We start from the raw sequence: 25,164 nt of genomic DNA, 5'->3' as shown, positions 1-25,164 counted from the left end.
TTCCTGAATTGGACTGTTCAGTCACCTGAGAACTCACTTTTGAAGTGGAAGCAAGTCTTCCTCGATTTCGAGGGACTGCCTATGATATGATGATACTCGGGGGAAGCCAGTTAAACTGACCCCTGATGTGGTCAATGCAGACTTGGGTGGAATAGACTGACACCTGATGTGTCAACTGTGGCTCAGTGGGTAGCACACTTGTCTCTGAGTTAGAAGGTTGTGGGTTCAAGTCCCACTTCAGGGACCTCAGCACATATATCTCGGCTGACACTCCAGTGCAGTGCTGAGGGAGTGCTGCACTGTCAGAGTTGCCGTCTTTCGGATGAGACGTTAAACCGATGCCCATTCTGCTCTCTCAGGTGGGCCTAAAAGACCCCATGGCACTTAATCAAAAAAGAGGAGGGAAGTTATCCCCAGTATCTGGCCAATATTTATCACTCAATCAACATAACAAAACAGATTATCTGGTCATTATCACATTGCTGTTTGTGGGAGCTTGTTGAGTGCAAATGGTCTGCTATGTTTGCCACATTCTTCATTATCATAGGCAGTCCATCGAAATCAAGGAAGATTTGCTTCCACTCTAAAAGTGAATTCTCAGGTGGCTGTACAGTCCAATACAGGAAATACAGTCTCTGTCATAGGTGGGGCAGACAGTGGTCGAAGGAAAGGGTGGGTGGGGAGCCTGGTTTGCTGCACGCTCCTTCCGCTGTCTGTGCTTGATTTCTGCATGCTCTCACTGACAAGACTCGAGGTGCTCAGCGCCCTCCCCGATGCTCTTCCTCCACTTAGTGCTGTCTTGGGCCAGGGATTCCCAGGTGCCGGTGGAGATGTTGCACTTTATCAAGGAGGCTTTGAGGGTGTCCTTGAAACGTTTCCTCTGCCCACCTGGGGCTCTCTTGCCGTGTAGGAGTTCTGAGTAGAGCGCCTGCTTCGGGAGTCTCGTGTCGGGCATGCAGACGATGTGGCCCGCCCAACGGAGCTGGTCGAGCGTGTTTAGTGCTTCGATGCTGGGGATGTTGGCCTGAGTGAGAACACTGACATTGGTGCGTCTCTCCTCCCAGTGGATTTGAAAGGATCTTGCGGAGGCAGTGCTGGTGGTACTTCTCCAGCGCTTTGAGGTGTCTGCTGTATATGTCTTCTCCCCGTGGGTGAAGAGCTCCTCCCAGAGTCACAATGCGGATTCCGTCCAGTATTGGGTACGCACGACTACAAGAGAAATGCAGAGAACAGCATCAACCCTTGTACATGGCCTTCTTTGACCTCACAAAGGCCTTTGACACTGTCACCCGCAGGGACTATGGCGCGTCCTCCTCCGTTTCGACTGCCCCAAAAGTTTGTCACCTTCCTCTGCCTGCTCCACGATAACGTGCAAGTCATGATCCTGACCAACGGATCCACCACAGACCTAATCCACGTCCGGACCAAGGTCAAGCAGGGCGGCGTCTCGATCTTCCTCGCTGCAATGTTCCATCTCACTCTCAACAAGCTCCCCGCTGGAGTGGAACTAAACTATAGAACCAATGGGAACCTGTTCAACCTTCGTCGTCTCCAGGCTGGATCCAAGGTTGCCCCATCCTCTGTCATCGAACTACAATACGTGGACGACGCTTGCGTCTGCGCACATTCAGAGGCTGAACTTCAAGCCATCGTCAACACCTTCACCGAGGCATACGAAAGCATGAGCCCTACACTAAACATCCGTAAGACAAAGGTCCTCCACCAATCTGACCCCGCCACACAGCACTGCCCCCCAGGTCATCAAAATCCACGGTGCGGCCTTGGACAACGTGGACCATTTTCCATACCTCGGCAGCAAGGGCAGACATCGATGACGAGGTCCAACACCGCCTCCAGTGTGCCAGCACAGCCTTCGGTCACCTGAGGAAGAGAGTGTTTCAAGACCAGGACCTTAGATCTGGCACCAAGCTTATCGCAGGGCAGTAGTGATATCCGCCCTCCTGTATGACTCAGAGACGTGAACCATATACAGCAGACATCTTCCCACATCACAACAGTGACTACACTCCAAAAGTACTTCATTGGCTGTAAAGCGCCTTGTGATGTTCGGTGGTCATAGAAGACGCTATATAAATGCAAGTCTTTCTTGCTTTTAATGCAGACTCAGTTTGAATAGACTAACACCTCGTGCAATGTTGTGGAGTCTGAGGAAATATTCAAAGTAGAAATGGGCAAATTGCTAGTTATATAGTAGAAGGATACAGGCTTGGTGCTATGCGAGGTGGAAGGGATCTGAGTTGCTCCTGTACATACAGCTAAACACTGGGGCAAGGTGGATGGCCTGGATAAGTTTAGTCCTTGTTTCAATGATCCTATGATGTTGCACATTGAAGGCTTTGTTACTCTTTATCCTGGATAATGGCCACTGAAACGCATAATGATGATTCTGTGGTCAGATAACATCGGAACATTAATTGATTACAATTTTGGGAGTTTTCAATGGCCTTGTTTAGGGGGGCTGCCCCAAACAAGGCCACAGATGCAAACGGGTTGGGACTGAAGACGGGGTCTCACTATATTCCCGCATACTCGGCATCAAAGGCACCCAGCTTAAATTCGGAAACTAACACATCGAGTGAGGTGAGACATAGTGGCTTCCTGAAGGGCACAAGTGGGGCTGATTTGTGTGCATGAATGTATATGAGCCATATGGGGTTCTGCTCCTGCACCATTTGATCACTGTGACTGTAGTACATGCTCCATAGTGGCGGCAGTGATTTATCACTACAGCTACAGCATTGTTCATAAATCAGATCAGACCTGAGGCAAAAACCAGTCTCTAACTTTCAGTTTGTGCCTGCACTGGAAATTCCACTGCATGCGTTGTCTCTTGCAGTAGGTTCTCTTAAATAGCTGACATCTGCGGTTCAGGATGTATTTCACTGGTCCTGTGAGTATGGAGAGAACACTTGTGTTAGTTTTATTTTTTGGCTGATTCAAATTTACTGGGTGAAGTAAACTATTAAACAGTCATTGAGTATTCCGGTTTAGCTGTTGCATACAGATTATTCAGCAGCATCGTCCCAAAGGAACTGGCTTATTTCCAATGAGCCTGCATTTCAAACTGATTTTTCAAACATTCAAGGCCAGGTATTTTGATCCACATAGGTTACAACCGGCAGGAATAAGAGCTTGACTGAGCCTGGATATGCAATTAATTACATGGGACAGAGCCTGTACATACCATTGCCAACAAGCTACGGAAGTTCCAAGTGGCAGGTTCAGCAAGGGAGAGCACAGAAAACTGAATTATAGAAACATAGAAAATAGAAAATAGGTACAGGAGTAGGCCATTCGGCCCTTCGAGCCGGAACCACCATTCAAAAAGATCATGACTGAACATTCACCTCAGTACCCCTTTCCTGCTTTCTCTCCATACCTCTTGATCCCTTTAGCTGTAAGGGCCATATCTAACTCCCTCTTGAATATATCCAATGAACTGGCATCAACAACTCTCTGCGGTAGTGAATTCCACAGGTTAACAACTCTCTGAGTGAAGAAGTTTCTCCTCATCTCGGTCCTAAATGGCTTACCCCTTATCCTTAGACTATGTCTCCTGGTTCTTGACTTCCCCAACATTGGGAACATTCTTCCTGCATCTAACCTGTCCAGTCCCGTCAGAATTTTATATGTTTCTATGAGATCCCCTCTCATCCTTCTAAACTCCAGTGAATACAGGCCCAGTCGATCCAGTCTCTCCTCATATGTCAGTCCTGCCATCCCGGGAATCAGTCTGGTGAACATTCGCTGCACTCCCTCAATTGCAAGAACATCCTACCTCAGATTAGGAGACCAAAACTGTACACAATATTCCAGGTGAGGCCTCACCAAGGCCCTGTACAACTGCAGTAAGATCTCCCTGCTCCTATACTCAAATCCCCTAGCTATGAAGGCCAACATATCATTTGCCTTCTTCACCGCCTGCTGTACCTGTATGCCAACTTTCAATGACTGATGTACCATGACACCCAGGTCTCATTGCACCTCCCATTTTCCTAATCTGCCGCCATTCAGATACTATTCTGCCTTTGCGTTTTTGCCACCAAAATGGATAACCTCACATTTATCCACATTATATAACCTCACATTTATCCACATTATACTGCATCTGCCATGCATTTGCCCACTCACCTAACCTGTTCAAGTCACCCTGCAGCCTCTTAGCATCCTCCTCACAGCTCACACCGCCACCCAGTTTAGTGTCATCTGCAAACTTGGAGATGTTACACTCGATTCCTTCACCTAAATCATTAATGTATATTGTAAATAGCTGGGGTCCCAGCACTGAGCCCTGCGGCACCCCACTAGTCACTGCCTGCCATTCTGAAAAGGACCCATTTATCCCGACTCTCTGCTTCCTGTCTGCCAACCAGTTCTCTATCCACATCAGTACATTACCTCCAATACCATATGCTTTAATTTTTCACACCAATCTCTTGTGTGGAACCTTGTCAAAAGCCTTTTGAAAGTCCAAATACACCACATCCACTGGTTCTCCCTTGTCCACTCTATTAGTTATGTCCTCAAAAAATTCCAGAAGATTTGTCAAGCATGATTTCCCTTTCATAAATCCATGCTGACTTGGATCGATCCTGTCACTGCTTTCTAAATGCGCTGCTATTTCATCCTTAATAATTGATTCCAACATTTTCCCCACTAATGATGTCAGGCTCACCAGTCTATAGTTACTGGTTTTCTCTCTCCCTCCTTTTTTAAAAAGTGTTGTTACATTAGCTACCCTCCAGTCCATAGGATCTGATCCAGAGCCGATGGACTGTTGGAAAATGATCACCAATGCATCCACTATTTCTCGTGCCACTTCCTTAAGTACTCTGGGATGCAGACTATCAGGCCCAGGGGATTTATCGGCCTTCAATCCTATCAATTTCCCCAACACAATTTCCCACCTAATAAGGATTTCCTTCAGTTCCTCCTTCTCACTAGACTCTTGGTCCCTTCGTATTCCCGGAAAGTTATTTGTGTCTTCCTTCATAAAGACAGAACCAAAGTATTTGTTCAACTGGTCTGCCATTTCTTTGTTCCCCATTATAAATTCACCTGAATCTGACTGCAAGGGACCTACGTTTGTGTTCACTAATCTTTTTCTCTTCACATATCTATAGAAGCTTTTGCAGTCAGTTTTTATGTTCCCAGCAAGCTTCCTCTCATACTCTATTTTCCTTCTCCTAATTAAACCCTTTGTCCTCCTCTGCTGAATTCTAAATTTTTCCCAGACCTCAGGTTTGCTGCTTTTTCTGGCCAATTTATATGCCTCTTCCTTGGATTTAATACTATCCTTGATTTTCCTTGTTAGCCACGGTTGAGCCACCTTCCCCATTTTATTTTTACTCCAGACAGGGATGTACAATTGTTGAAGTTCATCCATGTGATCTTTAAATGTCTGCCATTGCCCATCCACCGTCAATGCTTCAAGTATCATTCGCCAGTCTATTCAACCAATTCATGTCTCATACCATTAAAGTTATCTTTCTTTAATTTTAGGACCCTAGTCTCTGAATTAACTGTGTCACTCTCCATCTTAATAAAGAATTCTACCATATTATGGTCACTCTTCCCCAAGGGGCCTCACACAACAGGATTGCTAATTAATCCTCTCTCATTACACATCGACATATGATTTGCAGAATCCTCTGTCCCTTTTCTATGTTGCACTGGAAGGTGTATAAAAAGAGAAATTACTAACACATTTACTGCAATTGTATCTATTAACAAAATAAACTGTCACAAAATTTGGAGGTGGATTGCGCACCAGTGCAATTTACAAATGGGTGTACACTGCGTGCATCTTTCTGGTGGAATTTTAACCCTTCTTCCCGCTGCCCTGCGCGCCCCCCCCCACATAGACACCAGGTAGGGATAGTTAAAATAGGGCAGTGGAATTTACCCTCTGGATTCCCTCCACATTCTGGCGGACAGTAATTTTATATTGCAGGCAGCAAAGACACCCGCCCAAAGCCAGCGGGGTGCTTCTTTGAATATGCAGATCAGGCTCTGACAATGTCACCAGTGCCTGCATGCGATATTAACCAGAGGCCTAAGCAGGGGAGTAGTGGTGGCTTCCCTGCCAGGCTAAAGCTTTTGGTTCGTGGCCCAAGGGCGAGAAGAGGGCCAGAAAGCTCAGTTGACATTTTTTTTAATGTACCCTTATGGGCTATCCACAAGAAAACCTTGAGCCCCCTCCGCCCAAGGAATCTTTCACCTTCCTCTGACTACGATCCCTGTCGGATCCACCTCATGAAGATGCACTTTAGGGCTGTGGACTGTTCCATGTGGGCCCGAGCAGCGGCCTCCTGCCGCCCTATTTTACCGGCCAAGCAGCCGCTTTACACCCACTTTCAGGCCGTTTCGCGTGGGAAGTTGGTCAGAGTGATGTCTGTGTCTGTGAGTATGCTCACAGGTTTGTACAGCTGTTGCGGGCGGTCGAGCCTGACTGCCTGCCTCCCTTCCGCGGTTACACCCGAGCCAGGGTGTCCCTGGAGATGGAGCACACGGTGTCCACCTGTACGCTCGCGGCCTTCCGCGAGAGGTGGGCGCCGGAGGGACTGGAGTGCATCATCACCCCTGGCAACCAAATTTTAATTTGATTTAAGTTTCCGTTAGTTTGTTTGGAAATTTCTGGGTTCCAGTGCCCTCGCCAAAAGGGGGCGCTTAATTTTATGTTCTGCTTAAAATAGTTGTACAGTTGTTGCATTGTGAGTGGCTTAGCCAGTCATGTGATCTAGGTCATCCTATGCAGTTGTGAGCCTAGTGGATGAACTGGCAATGTGTAGTGTGATTGTTAAATCTTTGTTAATAAACCAACTCGTTCTTAATAGCAATGTGTTGCTATAAATTCTTAAGCAAAGAAACCATGCAACAAATACGTTACAGTCAGTGGCATGTTAATGAGGCTGGGCCATTAAAATCAACAGGATCTGCCCATTGCCAATCCCAGATAGATCGGCCAATCGCTTGGCTGGTGTCTAGCCCAGGATTTAAAATCAACTCCTCCGTCTCCACTGATGAAAACATTAAAATAAAAGCAATTTTAGCCATAAATGGCCGAACTTGCATCAATACATTGAAGAATGAATATTGGGTTTGCAATGATGAGCTGAGCGTATACTAATGACACCTCTGGTGCCATTTTGTATATTGATTATGGAGCGAAAGAAATACTTGCATTTATATAGCACCTTTTACGATCTCAGGACATCCCAAAGTGTTTTACAGCCAATGAAGTACTTTTGAAGCGTAGTCACTGTTGTAATTTGCGCACAGCTAATTTTTTTTGTTGTTGAAAGTATGAAGCTCCCACAAACAGCAATGTGGTAATGACCAGATAATTAGTTTTTTTCTTGTGATGTTGATTGAGGGATAAATATTGGCCAGAACACTAGGGCGAACTCCCCTACTCTACTTTGAAACAGTGCCCTGGGTTCTTTTACGTCCACCTGAGAGGGCAGCAGGGCCTCGGTTTAACGTCTCATCTGAAAGACGGCACTTCCAGCAATACTGCACTGCAGTGTCAGCCTAGATCTTGTGCTTAAGTCTCTGGAGAGGGACTTGAACTCATGACCTTCTAACTCAGAGGCGAGAGTCCTATCAACTGAGCCACGGCTGCCATAGGAGCCATACTGAATTAGTGAATTATTGCTGAGCTGATGGTAGGCTTACTACAACAAGCCTCAGAGCCCTGAGTGAATGACAGGATAAATCAGTCAGACACCTGCTTCACATCGCTGTCTAATGGCCCCCAGTAGAAATTGAGCACAGGATCAGACTCGGCTGGCTTGCATTGCTTTGGCCAATATCCATATTTGCACATGAAGAAAGACCACTTAAATGAAGTATGTGAGGGAGGACAGTACCCATGGCACCTTGCCCCAACGTAAGCCAGTGCTTTCGCTGGAGGATGGGAAAATATGGCTGGAGGAAGCTACTCATCATCATCATAGGCAATCCCTCGGAATCGAGGAAGACTTACTTCCACTCTAAAAATGAGTCCTTAGGTGGCTGAACAGTCCAATACGAGAACCACAGTCCCTGTCACAGGTGGGACAGATAGTCGTTGAGGGAAGGGGTGGGTGGGACTGGTTTGCCGCACGCTCTTTCCGCTGCCTGCGCTTGATTTCTGCATGCTCTCGGCAATGAGACTCTAGGTGCTCAGCGCCCTCCCGGATGCACTTCCTCCACTTAGGGCGGTCTTTGGCTAGGGAGGAGGAAGCTACACAGTAACAACAACAGACACACACAGCAGCAAACATGCTCACGCTCATTTCAGAGACTTTGGAAAAGTAAAGACATAACAGGCAGCAGTTCAGCATAAGTGTCGGTGTGTGCTAGGCTGTAAAAACAATGGACAGACCGAGGGTGGGCTTCACTGAGAGCTCCACCATTCGAGAAGGCAAAATTGCATCATTTTATTTGCTTTACTAAGTACAGAAGGTACCAAATATTTTTCTGATCCTCCAGGCTTTGTTTTCACAAAGATAGTTTCCTTTTCCCTTCTGTTTGCATAAACTGAGTAGACAGCTCCTTGGGGCTTTTCCTTGTGAGCTTCTGTTGGTACACTCCCAATCTAAATAAAGACTGGAGTTTGCAGCTTCCAGGGTTTGATGCTCTCAGCTCCCTGCCACTTCTTGCTGGAATTATTTTTCTTTCATGTTTTGTCTTTGACCCTTTTTGCAGCTGTCATTTTGGTTTAGTTGTTCCGACTTGAGTCATTACTGAATTTAATTTTTACCCACTCGGTGAGTCACAGTGTAAAAGGTGCATTGATTTGATATTTCAGTTGCCAAGCGCTTTGAAATGGATAACTAAGTTAAATGCGCTATATAAATACAAGTTGTTGTTGTTCATGTCCTCTTGATTCATTTTTTGCTCTCTATGTTTTGGAGCAATGCCAACCGGAAGTAGCTATTACTCTTTCTGATATTCTTAGTGAGGGGCTGGAAAATGTTGTGCCCATGAACCCAATGGCATCTGTTACATATAAAATATGCTCGCTTATAACATCTCCCACACTGTAAACTGCTTTCATGTGTGTAAAGTCCTGTCCCCTCAGTACAGACTCACACGAGGCATGTAGTGAAGTCAAGGTCACTCTGGACCTGCACCTTTATTTCACAGCTCTGGAATGCTGCACTTGCCTGAGACCTGCCCTTATATAGCTGTCTCTTGCAAGTGCACCCCTGGTGGTGAGGTATGCTGGTGGTTACAGGTCATATCTTATTACAGCCATGTATAGCATGTTAGGATACAGTTATATATAATAATGTAAGATACGTGACAATGTGTCTCAAACTGTAATAATCTGTGTGGTACCCTGAGCTTGGATATAATGCACGTTATTTACAGCTCCTACATTAAGAGAGGCCACATCAGGTGGAATGTGCTCCTCACTATAACACACTTCTTACATACATATAATACACCCAGTCCAGTTTATTAAAGTGTCCACCTATGTCTATATCATGCACTCACCATGCCTTATAAGATATGATGGGGCTGAAATTGCCCCCTCTACAAGCTCCATTACTGCCTCTAAGAGGCCGGCTTGGAGCGGGGAGGCCTTACCGACCGTGGGGCAGACAGATGGGCCCGGACTGGAAGCGGCGGGAACGGGTTACCGCCCCGCCCACTTTACCGCCGCATCGGGCACGCGCCGACCCCTCACCGACCGCCGGTGCCACTGGCAGCTTTCCCCGGCGGGAAGCTGTCTGCGGCTGGGCCGCACATCCGCCCTTAAAGGGGAGGTCGTGCTGCTGGCGACTCCATGCTATTTTTTTATTGCCGACCCCCGGCGAGGGCACTTCCGCCCCGCGGCCGCCCCGAACACCGACCCATCCGGGAAAAAAAAAATCAAAGAGGTGAGTTTTTCCGGTATCTCTGCCCCATGGACGGGGCGGAGAAAAACGTTTAAAAGTGGTAGGTTTGGGGCGGGGCTCAATTTCTGCCCCCATATCTTCTGTCTTTTATATGGCCTCTCTAACACGCAATACTTGCCTCAGCCTTTACGTTGTGCTTTTTGCCTGGTGAGGAAACATTAAATAGCAACTACAGCACTTTGGAATTATAAAGATTTAAATGGTGCCCAGCACAGCTTGAAGAGAGGTTTTACTTTTGATCCTCCTGTGAAATACATAACTCCCTGACAGTGGGGATAGCTGCTGAATTATTGCTCGGGCTCTGGGTAGCTGCCTGACAATACCAAGAACAATGTGAGTACAGCTAGCTTCCAATTTTTCCCTCCTTGAGTGAGACAGACTGGCTCAATTTAGCAGGGAGCATTTTACTACTTCATGGTGCAGCATGCTGATTTATCGCCACGAAAGGGCTACCAATTATTTATTTTACGGTTTGTTTACATTGAATACACCAGTTATTTTTTTCCTAAAAAGATTATTGTGCTCTGTCACGTCTATGCCTGAATATATTTCTCTTTCTGTTCCCGTGCAGATGTTGACGAGTGCACTGTAGTCAACGGAGGCTGCCAGCAAACTTGTGTCAACACCCAAGGGTCCTTTTACTGTGAATGCACGCCCGGGTATAAGGTCCATGCAGATAGTCGCACATGCATCAGTAAGTTTATGCACAGATGTACGGTGTCGTGTATTATGGGACTTGCTGATCCCGCTGTATTAAACTGAACAATTACTTTGAAAACTTTCCCCTCTAGTCATGCAGTCTCCGAGCCCAATGAATACGCTGAACTTTTGGCTGTAAATTAACATCTTGAGAAAGTTAAAAGAGCTTAAAAAATGTTTTCCGCTTTGCTTTCGCTTAAAAAGCAAGTAAGAAGTTGATATTTACAACTTCCTTAGCTGAGGTTTAATGACAGTGTAGGAATTTTAGACAAATCCAATATGTAATATTCAAATTGCTAATGTGGTAAAATGTGAGGAACTGGGTGATATAAAGACTGCTTCACCCACATTTATCGAAGCAGTGCTATATTTTATCAGAGAATGCTTGATTGGGAGTGTGAACCTGGACTTTTTCTTTCTCCCGTTTTATATATAGGAATCACACTCGCTGTCCGCCAGTCCTCTGGCACTATTCCCTTTTTTAATGAATGTTTCTGTGTATGTCGTAGTACCTCTGCTATCTCTTCCCAAACCTTTTTTAATATGCACGGCTGCAGTCCATCTGGACCAGGGGTTTCATCCTTTCTAAGTTTGATTAGTTTATCATTTATCTCCGTCTTTTCTACCTCAAATGACTTTATCTTTTTTGATCTGTTAATGTCATGTCCACCATGTTAGTCTCCCTGGTAAATACCAAGGCAAAGTAATTATTTAATATTTCTACCATTTTGCTGTCATTACCTGTTAGTTTATCATGTGTATTCCTTAGTGGGCCCGTCCCTATCCTGATTTTTCTTTTGTTATTTAAGTGTCGGTAGAATACTTTACTATTTCTTTTTTTATTTCTTGATAATTTAATTTTGTAGTTTATCTTTCCCTTGTTAATTGTTTTTTTTTACTTCTTTCGTAACATTTTCGTATTCCATTTTGTCATCCTCTCCTTTGTTGTCTAGGAATATATGCCTTTTTTTCAGTTTCATTGGGGTCAAGTTTCGGGCGCCTAAAAGTGCGTTAGAAAAATACCTCCAGATTCTCCGGCTCCCTGCAGATCCCTGGGAGCTCGGCGCGGCGCGCACACAGCAGCTCTGGGGCGGAGCCACAGAGTCGCGCCGATTCTACAAGCGGTGGGGGGCGAGGCTAATTTAAATGAGACAACGTCGTGCCGGCAGCCTTGCGCATGCGCGTTGGAGCGCGCACGCACATGCAGTAGCCCATAAACATTGGCACTCAGCCATTTTTAAAGGGACTTGAAAAGTGTTCATTTGTCTGTTGAACCCATGGAAAGGCTTGGGATTGAATTTTGGTGATTTTCTGGTGTCTGAAGGAGTTGAAGAAATCACCTGCTGAAATCAGTGAGTGCTGCTTTTCACTGCTAAACTTCCAGAACAGGTGCTGCATAGGTGCATGCAAAATAAGGACTGTGTGCTTTGAAAAATCAGAGTGTCAATTCAATACAGCAATGGAACAACGTCCACCAAGAACAAAGAATTTCTTGCATGAGGAAGTGGAGATATTAGTCAACGTCATTGAGCAGAGATGGCAGGAGCTAGATACCAGCAACAGAGGTCGCATAAAAGTGCTACCTAAAGAAATGAAGAAACACTGGAACCAAGTTGCAGAAGATTACTGCGCAGTGGTGCATACCATGGGATCTGGAAGCCAGTGTAAAAAGAAATGGCACGACCTTGGTCAAGTAGTTAGTGTAAGTAATATTTTCCATTTTTAATGTAATCGTAATTGTAACATGACTATCTGTATGTCCCACCCTGCAGAAAGATGCACTCGTTAAAAAGTTATATTTTACTCTTTGCAGAAGAAATTGGCCCACAACAAAAGGGAAGCAACTCGGACAGGAGGAGGCACGCCCAATCTGCATCCACTGACACCCTTGGAACAAAGGGTAGCTGCTATGATGAGTCGTACATGGAGAAAAGCAATCAGTACTGCACAAGCTGGGCCCGCATTCGAGGAAGAGGGTAAGTCCTGAAAATGCATCGTGGCCCTTCAAATCAACCTGCTGTCTGGCCTGCTATGCCACCCATCTGGCCTCCTCCCTTGCTGTGAAACATTTGACTGTTTTGATGTATTTTGCAGAACATGATGATGATGATGATGATGCTGCCAATCCTGAGGATCCTGAAGATACAGAACAAGAACCAGTACAACCAGATGCGGACGATCCAGACTGGATGATGGCAGCGATGACTGAAATGTCTGCAGGGGAGAGCTTCCAAATTAATGTTTATGAGGCCCCATCAAGGGGCATCAGAGTTTCAACCCCTAGCATAGGTTCTGGTTCCACCTTCCATGGTTTTGATTCCGATGTTGCGGGTCCCAGTGGTAATGCTGGTGTAATGCAGCAGTTTACACTCAGTGCACTACTGTCCGAGCCTGCGCTTCCCACTCGCATAGGTTCTGGTTCCACCTTCCATGGTTTTGATTCCGATGTTGCGGGTCCCAGTGGTGCTGGTGATATCTGGAGCAGTTTACACCCATTCACCCACCATCCCAACCCACGGCTCGCACTCGAGTGCTGTCGTCTGGAACACCGAGCATCCCACCGTCCGTGCCCGCACCTCCCAGTGTAGTGGTGCCACAAGGCAGACCCAGGCAGAGGAGAAGGAGATTGGAGACACGTTCTCCTGAGATGCAGCGTGCAACAGATGCGGCTCAGGTTGTGGCATTGGGTGTGGAGACCAATGAGCTTACCCGATCACTCATCGGTGGCGTCAATGCAGTGGGTGAAGAGTTGATGGTCCTGACGGGAGAAATAGCAGTAATGACACGGGAACTTAGAGAGGGAATGTCCGAGGGAGCGCAATCGAAGGCACAGGCCATCAGGGAGGGCCTGGGTGAGGTAGCTGCTGCAATAATAAGGGCACACAGCCCGGCCAATCAAATGACACCCCCATGAAGAAGTGAACATTCACTGAGATATGGATGAGACATGGTTGCAGCCTTTCTTTGCTGCTTTTGTTCTTGTTCTTGATGTAGCTGTAGTAGCGTTTTTCAAATTGAAATTGTTTTGTAAGTTTTGTAACTTTACAACTTATAAGTGATCTTAAGGTTTTTAAGTGATCTTATAGTGTAAATGCTCTCACATTCTGTAACTTATTTAATTTTGCATCTAAAAAGTGATCTTGAAGTTTAAGTGATCTTAAGAGTGTAAGATTTTTCATATTGAAATTGTTTTGTAACTTTTGTAACTTTACAGGTTTATAAGTGATCTTAAAATTTTTAAGTGATCTTCAAGTCATATTAAAAAGTATAGTTTGATACAACAAATATTTTATTACAGTGACGTAAACTTTTCAATAAAAAAATTTTCATTAAAACTGTTTGATGTTCCATTAACACAACACAACGTAGGAACAACTGCAAAGAATAAACATGTCCATGCGCAACAGTGGTCGCAGAGCCCTCAGGCATCAGTAATTGAAGCGTTCACGGATGAGCTGCTGGCGCAAGGCTCGAGCAATCGTTAAAGGAGCATGATGGACGGCCCTCCTCTGACCTCGTGCTCCGGCATCAGGCACTTGCATGCTTTCCTGATCGTCGTTATCATCCACATCCTGCTGTTCCGTAATACTATCATCATGCACTGGACCCTCACGTGGGTCTTCTGGTTCGACTATCAGCTCCTGTTGCCTCATGATGGCTAAGTTATGGAGCATGCAGCACACAACAGTGAAGTGACCGACAATCTGAGGAGAGTATAGCAAGTGTCCTCCAGAATGGTCCAGGCATCGGAATCGCTGTTTCAATATGCCAATGGTCCTCTCAATGATGCTGCGCGTCGCAATGTGCGCCATGTTGTATTGACGGTCAGCTTCCGTCCGTGTCACGCGTAGGGGCGTCATGAGCCAGGTGGTCAGGACGTACCCTTTGTCTCCCAGTAGCCAGCTCTGCCCTTCTGGCTGCTGCTCAAACATGTCAGATAGAACGCTGTCGCGTAGGATAAACGCATCATGGGTGCTGCCAGGGTATCTTGCATCGACTGACATGATGCGCTGCTTGTCGTCACACACGAGCTGTACGTTGATGGAGTGGAAACCTTTCCTATTTCGGTACTGCTCAGAATCCTCCACAGGTGCTCGCAAGGCGATGTGGGTACAATCAATGCAGCCCTGTACCTTTGGGAAGCTGGCAATCCTGAAGAAGCCCACAGCCCTCTCATGGATCGCTTGTGCGGTCATTGGGAAATTGATGAAGTCATTCCTCCGCGCATACAGTGTAGCCGTGACCTGGTAAATGCAGGCATGTATTGCACGTTGAGAGATGGCACACACATCTCCAGTTGTAGCCTGAAACGATCCCGAGGCATAGAAAGAAAGTGCAGCTGTTACCTTCACTGCAACAGACAAGACAGTTGGTGTTCTGCTTCTGGGCTGCAAATCTTCTCTCAGCATATCACAGATCTCAGCGACAGCTTCTCTGCGGAAACGCAGCCTTTTGACACAATCAGCCTCGCTCATGTCCAGGTACGAGCATCTGGCTCAATATTGCCGATGTGGATAAGGTCTCCTGCCCATCAGCCTGCGGGCTATGACGTTCCTGGTGCGGTGAGCTCTAATCAACTCTCTCCTGTGCAGTGAATTGATGGCGAACCATTGCATAATCCGTGGTGTTGACAATGCAGCACCCATTCTGCAAATTTAAAGTTTCAAACTGGCTATCTGGCTGCCTCTCACTGTCCCTGGCCTAATGGCCTCAGTCTCTCTCGCAGCTTGAAGGCTGCTTGCTTGCTGTGTCTTCGGCTGCCATCAGGCACTGCCGCTGCCCCTGTCTCCTACATGGAAGGCCTGCCTGAAGCACGGCAGCTCGAAGGCTGCTGCTGCTTCACACAGCTAGGAATATTCAGTATTTTGTCTTTGCTTTGATTATAATTTATTATTCAGGATGGCTCTTTATTTGTATAAGTAAGACTATTGAATGCTTGTAGAATTTAATTACTTCCCTTCCCCCCCTCCTCCCCCCCTCGTTCCCTACGCCTGATTTGTAACCTATGCCTGATTTGTAAAGTGTAGGCAAGGTTTTTCTGAGTGTACAAAAATCTGCACTTACTCCATTCTAAGTTAGTTTGGAGTAAGTTTTCACTGCCTAAACTTTCAAAACAGGTGTAAGTGGCCGAACACGCCCCCTTTTGGAAAAAAAAAATCTGTTCCAAACTGAAACTGTTTTAACTGACTGGAACTGGAGCAAACTAAATGCCAAGAATTGCAATTTCTAAGATACTCCATTCTAAACCAGTTGCTCCAAAAAAATAGGAGCAACTCAGGCCGAAACTTGACCCCATTGTTTCCCTTATTTTTTACTAATCTATGGTGTGCCATTTGTTGTGTCATTAGGATGGTACGTAATGGACTAGGGAAATGGGCCACACTGTTATCCAATCTCGAAGTGCAGCATATATGTAAAAGCAGCTTACAATGCTGATTTCAGCCCTAAACCAAATTTCAATTGTATTACCAAATCCTAAAACCACACAAGACATTATCAATTGATTGTAGGGACACCCACTTTTCACACATCTTTTCCTTATGTTTTTGTTTGAATTCTAATACCTGCAATGAATTGCTATAGGCAGGGTTTCTGTAGTTGCTAAATTAGGTTCCCAAGCTTCTGTCACTTTCACAACAAAAACAACAACTTATATTTATGTAGCACCTTTAACGTAATAAAATGTCCCAAGGCGCTTCACAGGAGCGTTAGCAGACGAAATGTGATACGGAGCCACATATTAGGACAGGTGACCAAAAACTTGATCCACAGATGTAGATGTTAATAGAGGGGAAGAGGTTTAGCAAGGGAATTCCTGAGTTTACGGCCTAGATCGCTGAAGGCACATCCACCAATGGTGAGGCGAAGGAAATCGGGGTTGCACAAGAGGCCAGAATTAGAGGAGCAGGGGTCTCAGATGGTTGTAGGACTGGAGGAGGGGTGAGGCCATGGAGTGGTTATATTACAAGGATGAGAATTTTAAATTTGAGAATTTAAAATTAAAATTTTAATTTCTGGGAAGAGATGTGATGAGCGGCCTAGGGTGATTTGCTCTTTTTTGTTGTTGTTCCTTCTCCTTGACAGATTTCAAGTATTAAAAGTACACAATATGGTGAGCTGTGAGAGTTGGAGCCTGCATCCTGCACCGCTGCACTGATATGCAGTAACACCAAGCTGCTTTGTCAGTCAGCTAGGTGTAAGTTTAATATGATATCTGAATTTGAATGGAGCAATTTTATCCCCTCACAAAAAGCAAAGATTAAAGCAAACAGAAAATGGTTTCACTTGTTCTACACTGCCGATACATGGAGCATTTGGAATCGTGCAAAAGAGATCCCTTTGTAAGAGGCCACAGGCCACATGATCGAATATTTTCATGATGAAACCACTTGTGCAGACAAGACCTACAAAATGGGACAAGGAAGGAAAGAAAGGAACGAGGCTAAAGTGGTGATCCCTCATTACATGACATTAGGAACAGTAATCACTCACCACGACCACAGACAGCAATTTCTTAATACACACTGACAATTGAGAGATCTCTGGTTACTGCCGACATCAACAGAATCATTTGCTACACATTACCAATACTGTGGTCGCTTATAGTATGTTCTTAGTAACACAATTCTTCTTCGTTAGTTTAACCTCCATGTACAAATAAGAAAGTCTCTTTATCCACTAGGTAAATTCACTCCGGGGACACTGTTCCTTCAAATTTTGAAACTTTGTTGATGAATTCTCCCTCTCTCTCTCCCTCTCCCAACTACACTAATCTCTCACTACATATCGTCAGCGCAATGATTCTGTGTGGCAGAACACTGACAAGTGAACCATTATTGCCTGCCATCAGGAACTGCAATGACTTTCTATCCTATTTAAGGAAGGATATACTTGCATTGGAGGCAGTTCAGAGAAGGTTCACTTGGTTGATTCCTCAGATAAAGGGGTTGACTTATGAAGAAAGGTTGAGCAGGTTGGGCCTATACTCATTGGAGTTTAGAAGAATGAGAGGTGATCTTATTGAAGCATGTAAGATACTTCCATATAAGATGCAGAGAGGATGTTTCCGTTCGTGAGGGAATCTAGAACTAGGGGGCATTGTTTAAGAATAAAGGGTCGCCATTTAGAACTGAGATGAGGAGGAATTTCTTCTCTCGGAGGATTGTAAATCTGTGGAATTCTCTGCCCCAGAGAGCTGTGGAGACTGGGTCATTGAATATATTTAAGGTGGAGATCGACAGAGTTTTGAACGATAAGGGAGTGAAGGATTATGGAGAGCAGGCAGGGAAGTGGAGCTGAGCCCAAGATCAGATCAGCCATGATCGTATTAAATGGTGGAGCAGGCTTGAAGGGCCAAATGGCCTACTCCTCCTGCTCCTATTTCTTATATTCTTATGTTCTTAAGGGCGAAAGCCATAACTGAGCAGTCCTGGTTGGTTTTTCGTGCCTTTTAGACCCTTTGTGTTGTTCTTGCTAAATCCCTAATGCTTTGATCCCTATCGCAGATCTTGATGGATAGGTGTTAATTTGAGTGGCAGGTGCAAAATGCAGTGATGGCATCCCATTCTTTTACACAGTAGGCTGAAGATACGATTGCTGCAAAGCAGACACCAAAGTCTTTCTTTTGAAGGGAATTGGGGAGTGGGACGAGTAAAGAACTTTACCTCAGGGGGAAAAAAAATCCTGGATTTTTCCACTTCATTAAACAAGCAGCACTTTGAAGCTAAAAGGTCACAGACTTATTAAAGAGAAGACTGGCATTAAAGTTAAACTGTTGTTATTTGATGCTGTTTCTGCTTAACCGCACCTTAGCGTGACCACTTTGAGTGGATGTTCAAGTCTTCGGGAAGATGAGTTAACATTCAGATAAACCTAGAGGTTAAGAGATGCTGTGATTAGTAGGATCGCTGTTGTCTGCCTTGAAATGCGAACATTAATTACAGAGACAGTTACAGGCACTGTTTCTGCGCTGACCATCTGTGTGGTGCCATTTATATTGGTGTTTTGACCTCTCTAAATCTTGATTTTCTTGGAATATTATCCCACATTCTTAATTGCTTTAATTGCTTTTTTAACTGTTGCTCACTTTTCACAGAGATTGGAGTCAGTAGGACTGATTTTCATAACTCCTGCGCTCCCAAATGCACCTATTTGAGGAGTGAATGCACAGGAAGAAAGGGTGTTCATCTGTAATGCTGGGTCTCTGCCCCATTTATGTTGCTGAACAGGGATGAGGGCTGAGAGTCTGTGCCTACATTAGGGGTAGGCCATGGGCAGTCATTTAAATTAGGGGGGGGGTGAAGGGGCATTTCTGACCTCCTTGTCTCATTTCCCTGTGTATTCATTGGCAGAGCGTATTGTTAGAGGGGTCAGGAAAGCAGCTCTTGGGTTCTTGTGCTGGGCCCCCTCTCCAGGCAGAGAGGAGAAGGCAGCAAACACAGAAGTGCCCAAAGGAAATTCCCAGGCCTTCTGGCTACAGTTTGTGGACAACACCCAGAAGGTCCCAAGCACTGCAGCCTGACAGACCTGCAGCAGTGGCTGATTTTCCTCTCCCCACTAGGCTCTTCCAATGGGTGGGCCTGTGGCTGGAGAATGTCGCGGCCATTTAAATGACCTGAAAGTGGATATATATAGGCAGGTTTAGGTCATTGCAGACGGCGCGAACGTTGGTTGCTTTCCATCAGCCCAGTGCTTACGGGCCACAGGACAGTCGGCTCCAGTTTGATTGTAAAAGGAAAGGAATTCAAACTTTAATTTGTGTTTTCTATTTTGAAACCTGTCAGCTGTCAACTCCTGTTCGACGAACAATGGTGGCTGTGAGCATGAGTGTGTGCAGATCAGTGAAAACCACTACCAGTGCAAGTGTCAACGGAACTACCAGCTGAGTAGAGATGGGAAGCACTGTGAATGTAAGCCATGAGTTTTACTGTCCTAAGCATGGAGAATCGCAGTATGTGGTGGGGGTGGGGAGACGGAGAAGGTTTGGAATTCAAACAGTCCATCAAATTATGGGGGTGGGGGAGGTGAGGGGCGGGAAGGGTAGCTTTTGTCTATTTCTAAACCTTTGGAAATTTCAAAATAAAGTTTTCAAGAGCCTTTCTCAATAACATGCTTACCAAATGATCATATGATACCCCTGGTATCTAATGCACTAGCTAACCCTAACCCTTGTCAGTAATCAAAGTGAGTGTTTAAAAAAAAAAATGCAGTTTGTCACAGCTATAAATCTAGCTTAGACTGAAGAGAAGAATGTCTTCTCGCTCTGCTGGTTCCTAAGTTAAATGTGTTTGGGCAGATACAACCTAATTCGCAATGGGTGTGCATCATAGATGCTATACCCCGGGGGCTGTCGCTGAAAAGAAGAATCATTGAGCAGCAACAGAGAATGTACTGACAGGCCTTCCAAGCACATTGACCATGATTGCAAAAAGAATGGCGGAGTCCCCCTCAAGAATGAGTGCGTTAATGTTGCATGGCAGAACAAAGTTTTTTTGCTCGAATTGAGTGGCCAACTCTGTGGAACATCAAATGTGGCAATCACATGAGTCCATGCAAGCCTTGAGCACAGCCCGGCAGACTCTGGGTGCCAGTATATCTGCCGCCTTAAGTATGATGACAGGCACCTTAGTCTTGACCTTACAGTGCCGAACTGATCTGCACCAAAGTGCTCTCCAGCAGGGTGGTAGCAGTGATGTGTGGCTGGCCCATGAGAGTGATGAGGCCCAAAGGGGACACAGAAGTGGGAAATAAACTGTATCCTTATCTGTTGTGTGCCCCCCTCAGTCAGTACCCCACATGCTGCCTCGTGTCATGGTGGCCGAGTCTGCCCTTGCACAGGGGGAGCAGTCTTTGGCGGGGCCCTCATCGGCTCCAAAACCCAGAGGATGTCAGACAAGAGCATCTCAGCAGTCCGAGCAGGGATCTGAGCAGCCTGCCTCTACCTCTGCTGAATCCAGAGGGGTTGTACTGCGTAGGAGCGGTAGGAAAGGGAAGAGAACAGCTTCTTAGTGCATATAGGTGCATGAGAAAAAATTATGTTGTGAAGTTTTATTTTTAGTTCAATTGCATAAATGTTATTATTTTGCAGAACTTTCCTGTCTTGCACATTCTTGGTACTGGATGGCAAGTCACCTTTTAACTTGTTTGATAATGAATGGGAAGACATGGATTGATGGGGACCAGTGGGGAAATGTGCAAGGGGTGGTTGGTTGTTGCAGGGCTGCTTTGTGTCAGTGGCATTTGGAGGAGGGTGGGTGGAAAGAGTGGCCATTGCATGTGCTTCTGACATCGGTGCACTGGTCAACCTAAGTGAACCTAGCATTAATAAGGGAATCCCTGGCATCCCGGCAGCAATGTGAGTAGCTGGTAGTACATTGCCCGCATCACCTTCCTGCTCCTCATGTTCTTCGTGTTCCTCATCCTCCTCCTCGGGATTGTCCAAAGAGAATCTGAGCTCTGCGCCTCGTTCGTCCTCCTGGTCCAAACCTCAGTGCTGCGGTGACCATTCTGGACACCCTGGCTGGTGTATACTGAAGGGCGCCTCCAAATCTGGCTAGGCACCTGAAACGCATGTTCAACACGCGAAGGCTTACTCGATCACACATCATACGGCACTCACTGATTCCGACTGGCGTCATCACAGGCGAAGTTCATATCATTGGCAAACAACCCTTCAAGCACGTGTCTTCTGCATTTGTGGGCTGCCGACTGGGAGATACGTCTCCGGAGGAGCCCTGGAAGGATTCGGAGGCAAAAATGTTGAGGACGTTGACAGCCAGTTGTAACGCGTGGCCACCAGGTCCAAGATAGCAGGTCTTCTTCCAACATGCTGCAAATGTCTGTCACCACCTGAGCATCCAGAAGCACCGTTGTGCCGATATATCAAGGAAGCTCAGCCTCTGCCTGTAGACCCTGTGTCCCAGGCCGTGCCTCCTGTGAGCTGCCCCCTCTCTCTGCTGCTCCTCGCTCTGCTGCCCCACTGCAGGTCTCTAATCAGTGGGCTAGTGCTGGTTCTGCTGCTGGTGCTGGTCATATTGCTCCTCATCCAAGGTCCAATCTAAGGCAGCCAAAACACTACCCACCCTGACATGATTCAGAAAACCCACAAAGTGTAGAAAGTAAACTCTCCGCAAAAGTCCTGTGAACAAATCTTTGCCCACTAGTAGGTAAGAATGCAGTTGTGAGTACTGAGTCTTTACTGCAGTATTTCCATGAGATTGATTCAGCCCCCTCAATTGCTGCTGTGTGCTCGCCTTGCTTTCACTGGTGAGTTTCGGGAAGCTCGGGAAACCCGTGGCTGAGCCGTTTAAATTTGAAAGTGAGTTGAAATCTCGCTCCAATTGAGTGATTAACGTATGTTGATAGGCAACCTACCTCACCCGGGAGCTGCACGCAAGCGGCCTAATGCGCTCCAGTTAAACACGGAAGTCGTCGGGTTTGAGCTGGCTTCCTGATGCGCTCCCATTTTTCCCGGTTTTCAATCCCCACCCACCCCAATCCCACGCACTCCTCAAGGTTAACATATCCCACTGACTGTCTTATACTGACAGGCTGGTTGGTGTAAGAAATGGAAATGTTACACTAGGTATAGTAGCCTTGTGATTATGCTGCTGGATTAGCAACCCAGCAGTCAAGGGTTAAAATCCCACCAAATTAATGAATCTGCTCATTGTGGGCTAGCACCATAAAAATAACCATGAAAACTTCCAGATTGTTGTAAAAAATAAAGTGTTTCAATAATATAATTCAGGGAAGAGCCAGACCCGCCCACCCTCCGCACAACCCAGTCTGCACAATGCATGACTCCAGTACCATGCTATGTGGTTAACTCAATACCCTTAGAAGTAGTCTAGTAAGTCACCATGTTGTAACGTATGTACTGGAATTTCCAGGATAGCTCTGGCGTAACTATGGTGTAAGAGCGGAGTTGCATCTTATTAACAGATTTCCACTCCCCCCTAGTTCCCCTCCAAGTCCTTACTACTAGGGAGATCAAGGTGTATGGCGAGAAAGCAGGAATGGGGTACTGAAGTTGCATGTTCAGCCATGAACTCATTGAATGGCGGTGCAGGCTAGAAGGGCCGAATGGCCTACTCCTGCACCTATTTTCTATGTTTTTTATGTCTCTGTTTCTATGTAAGTCTCACGCCGTCCTGACTTAGATATATATTGCCATTCCTTCATCGTCGCTGGGCCAGTTTCCTTGAATTGCTCACCTAATACCATTGCGGGAGCGCCATCACCACAAGGACTGCAGCAGCCATGGGGAAGACCCGATGGCCTTCTCGAGATCAGTATTGATGGCCAATAAATGCCAGCCTTGCTGGTGTTGTGCACATGCTGAAAGCAAATGTTTGACGAAACTGGGTGGCCACAATAGGAAAGCCGACAGGACTGATATTTGACCACCCTATGAGCACAAATGGAAAAAGAAATCCACCATGTTGACTCAACGTGCACATTTGCAATCTTTACCCCAAATGAGACAAACCGAACTCCCCTGTACTGTGGAGCAGCAGCTTTATGGTAAAATTCATGACCATGTTCTGGTGTGTGCAGATGTGGCCCTTTCTATGGGCCCAAATTTCCCCATGAGTTACACCGTTTTTTTTGGTGTAACTTGACTTTTCTGGTGTATCTTTTTAGTTGCAAATATGGCCGTTTAATTTGCGCCAGTGTAAGTGAGTTAGTTAGGTTTTTTGTTCGGTCAGTTTTTTTTTCCCAAATCGGGCGTTCCCAGCCACTTACACCATTTATGCCAATTTGGCCAGAAAAAAGTTGTACTAAACTAACTTAGGGCAGCGTATGTGTCCACTTTTGTCCGCACAGAAATGTAGTTACTTGCAATCGGCGCAAGTAACTACATTTAAAGCACCACCAAGCACCAAACAAAGCACAAAAAGTAATAAGCAATCAATAAATAACAAATAAAGTAGAAGGAACCCTGCACCTAAAGCACCAAAATCAATCAATAAATAACAAATAAAAAATAGAAGTCCTACCTTGGGGAACGCAGCGGACCGCCGATGAGGGAGCCCATTCGGCCAGGACTAGGGACGGTGTGCTTCAGCCCCTCCCACACAGCCTGCAGCGCGCGTTTGCAGAAATGGCCTGCCAAGAGCTATTGCACATGCGCGCAGACTCTAGCGCGCATGTGCAGAGGTCCCAGCCCTGTTTTCAGCGGCGGGAGCTAGATCCGCCTCCCTCTCTTCTGCGCCTCGCCAGCTCCACAGACGGCCCGAGAATCGGCCACAATCGCACGGATTTTTTTTGCCGCTGCTTGTGATGTAAAATGTCGGCGGGGGGGGGGGGGGGGGTGGGGGGTGGGGGGTGGGGCTCGGAGGTGCGCCGAAAAAACCGGAGGGCCAAATTTGGGCCCCATGCACTGGCTGTCCGATATCGAGGAATGTTCCAGTAAACTGCCACGGCAGTCCACCAAATAAAGTGCTTAGAGTTTATTTATTTGTTTGTTTTTTCACCACTGCCAGTGAAAGATCCATGCAATGAGAGGAACGGTGGGTGTGGCCACATATGCCGCAATGAAGCTGGAATTGCACAATGTGAATGTAATCCTGGATATCAGCTAATGGCGAATGGGAAAAGCTGTGATGGTAAGGAAACAGTGGGTGATTACTTGTGAAATATCCTTGAGATCACAGTGCATGATTCAAACAATCGTCTGCAGGGACCACTAACTCGATCTCACTTGTCACCAGGAACATATTTAACCCAGTCATACTCTTTGCTTCCATCGAGAGGTGTTCAGGGACCAATACCTGCTTCCCTTTTATTGAAATAATCCCGAATTAACTTTTAAACAACTGCAGTGATGAGGATTTTAATCCTGACACTGCGTCGGCGGCAGTCGGGAGCAGCGTCGAGGAGGTCCATTGGTGAGGCCTATAAAAGGCACAGCAGGGAGTCCGGGGCCCAGCGTCGAGGAGTTCGTTGGTGAGGCCAATAAAAGGCACAGCAGGGAGTCCGGGGCCCAGCGTCGAGGAGTTCGTTGGTGAGGCCTATAAAAGGCGAGCCGGTGCAGCTACAGGGAGAAGGCAAAAAAGAAGAAGAAAGAAACAGAAAGGTGACGTCACAGCCAAGGGGGTAAGTGATTGGCTGGTGATTGGTGAGTAGTTTTTCTTTTTTCTCTTCTATAACAGTGAGTAAACTTTAGCATTGTTGTTACTTATCTAAGGGTTAAGTCATGGCAGGACAGCTCGGTCACGTGTTATGCTCCTCCTGTACCATGTGGGAACTCAGGGACGACACCAGTGTTCCTGACGACTACGTGTGCGGGAAGTGTATCCGCCTCCAGCTCCTGACGGACCGCGTTGCGGAGTTGGAGCTGAGGGTGGATTCACTCTGGAGCATCCACGATGCTGAGAATGACGTGAGTAGCACGTGTAGCGAGTTGGTCGTACTGCAGGGAAAGGTTCCACAGCCAGATAGGGAATGGAAGACCAGCAGGAAGAGCAGTGCAAGGAAGGTAGTGCAGGGGTTCCCTGTGGTCATCCCCCTGCAAAACAGATACACTGCTTTGGGTACTGTTGGGGGGGAT

At 46.3% G+C, this 25,164-nt stretch overlaps 1 protein-coding gene across 1 annotated transcript in view; it reads left to right on the top strand.

Moving 5' to 3' along the window:
- LOC139266308 (multiple epidermal growth factor-like domains protein 6) overlaps positions 1-25,164 on the top strand; it is a 496,732-nt gene that overhangs the window by 333,411 nt on the left and 138,157 nt on the right. Inside the window, exons 6-8 of the mRNA XM_070884129.1 lie at positions 10,483-10,605; positions 19,394-19,519; positions 24,098-24,220. Coding sequence (XP_070740230.1) covers positions 10,483-10,605; positions 19,394-19,519; positions 24,098-24,220 — 372 coding nt within the window. The remainder of the gene's footprint in view (positions 1-10,482; positions 10,606-19,393; positions 19,520-24,097; positions 24,221-25,164) is intronic.

This window comes from Pristiophorus japonicus, chromosome 6 (assembly GCF_044704955.1).
Source record: "Pristiophorus japonicus isolate sPriJap1 chromosome 6, sPriJap1.hap1, whole genome shotgun sequence".
In the NCBI taxonomy this organism is placed as follows: domain Eukaryota; kingdom Metazoa; phylum Chordata; class Chondrichthyes; family Pristiophoridae; genus Pristiophorus; species Pristiophorus japonicus.
Note: the sequence above shows the minus strand (reverse complement) of the source record. Positions and strands in the feature narration are given on the sequence as shown.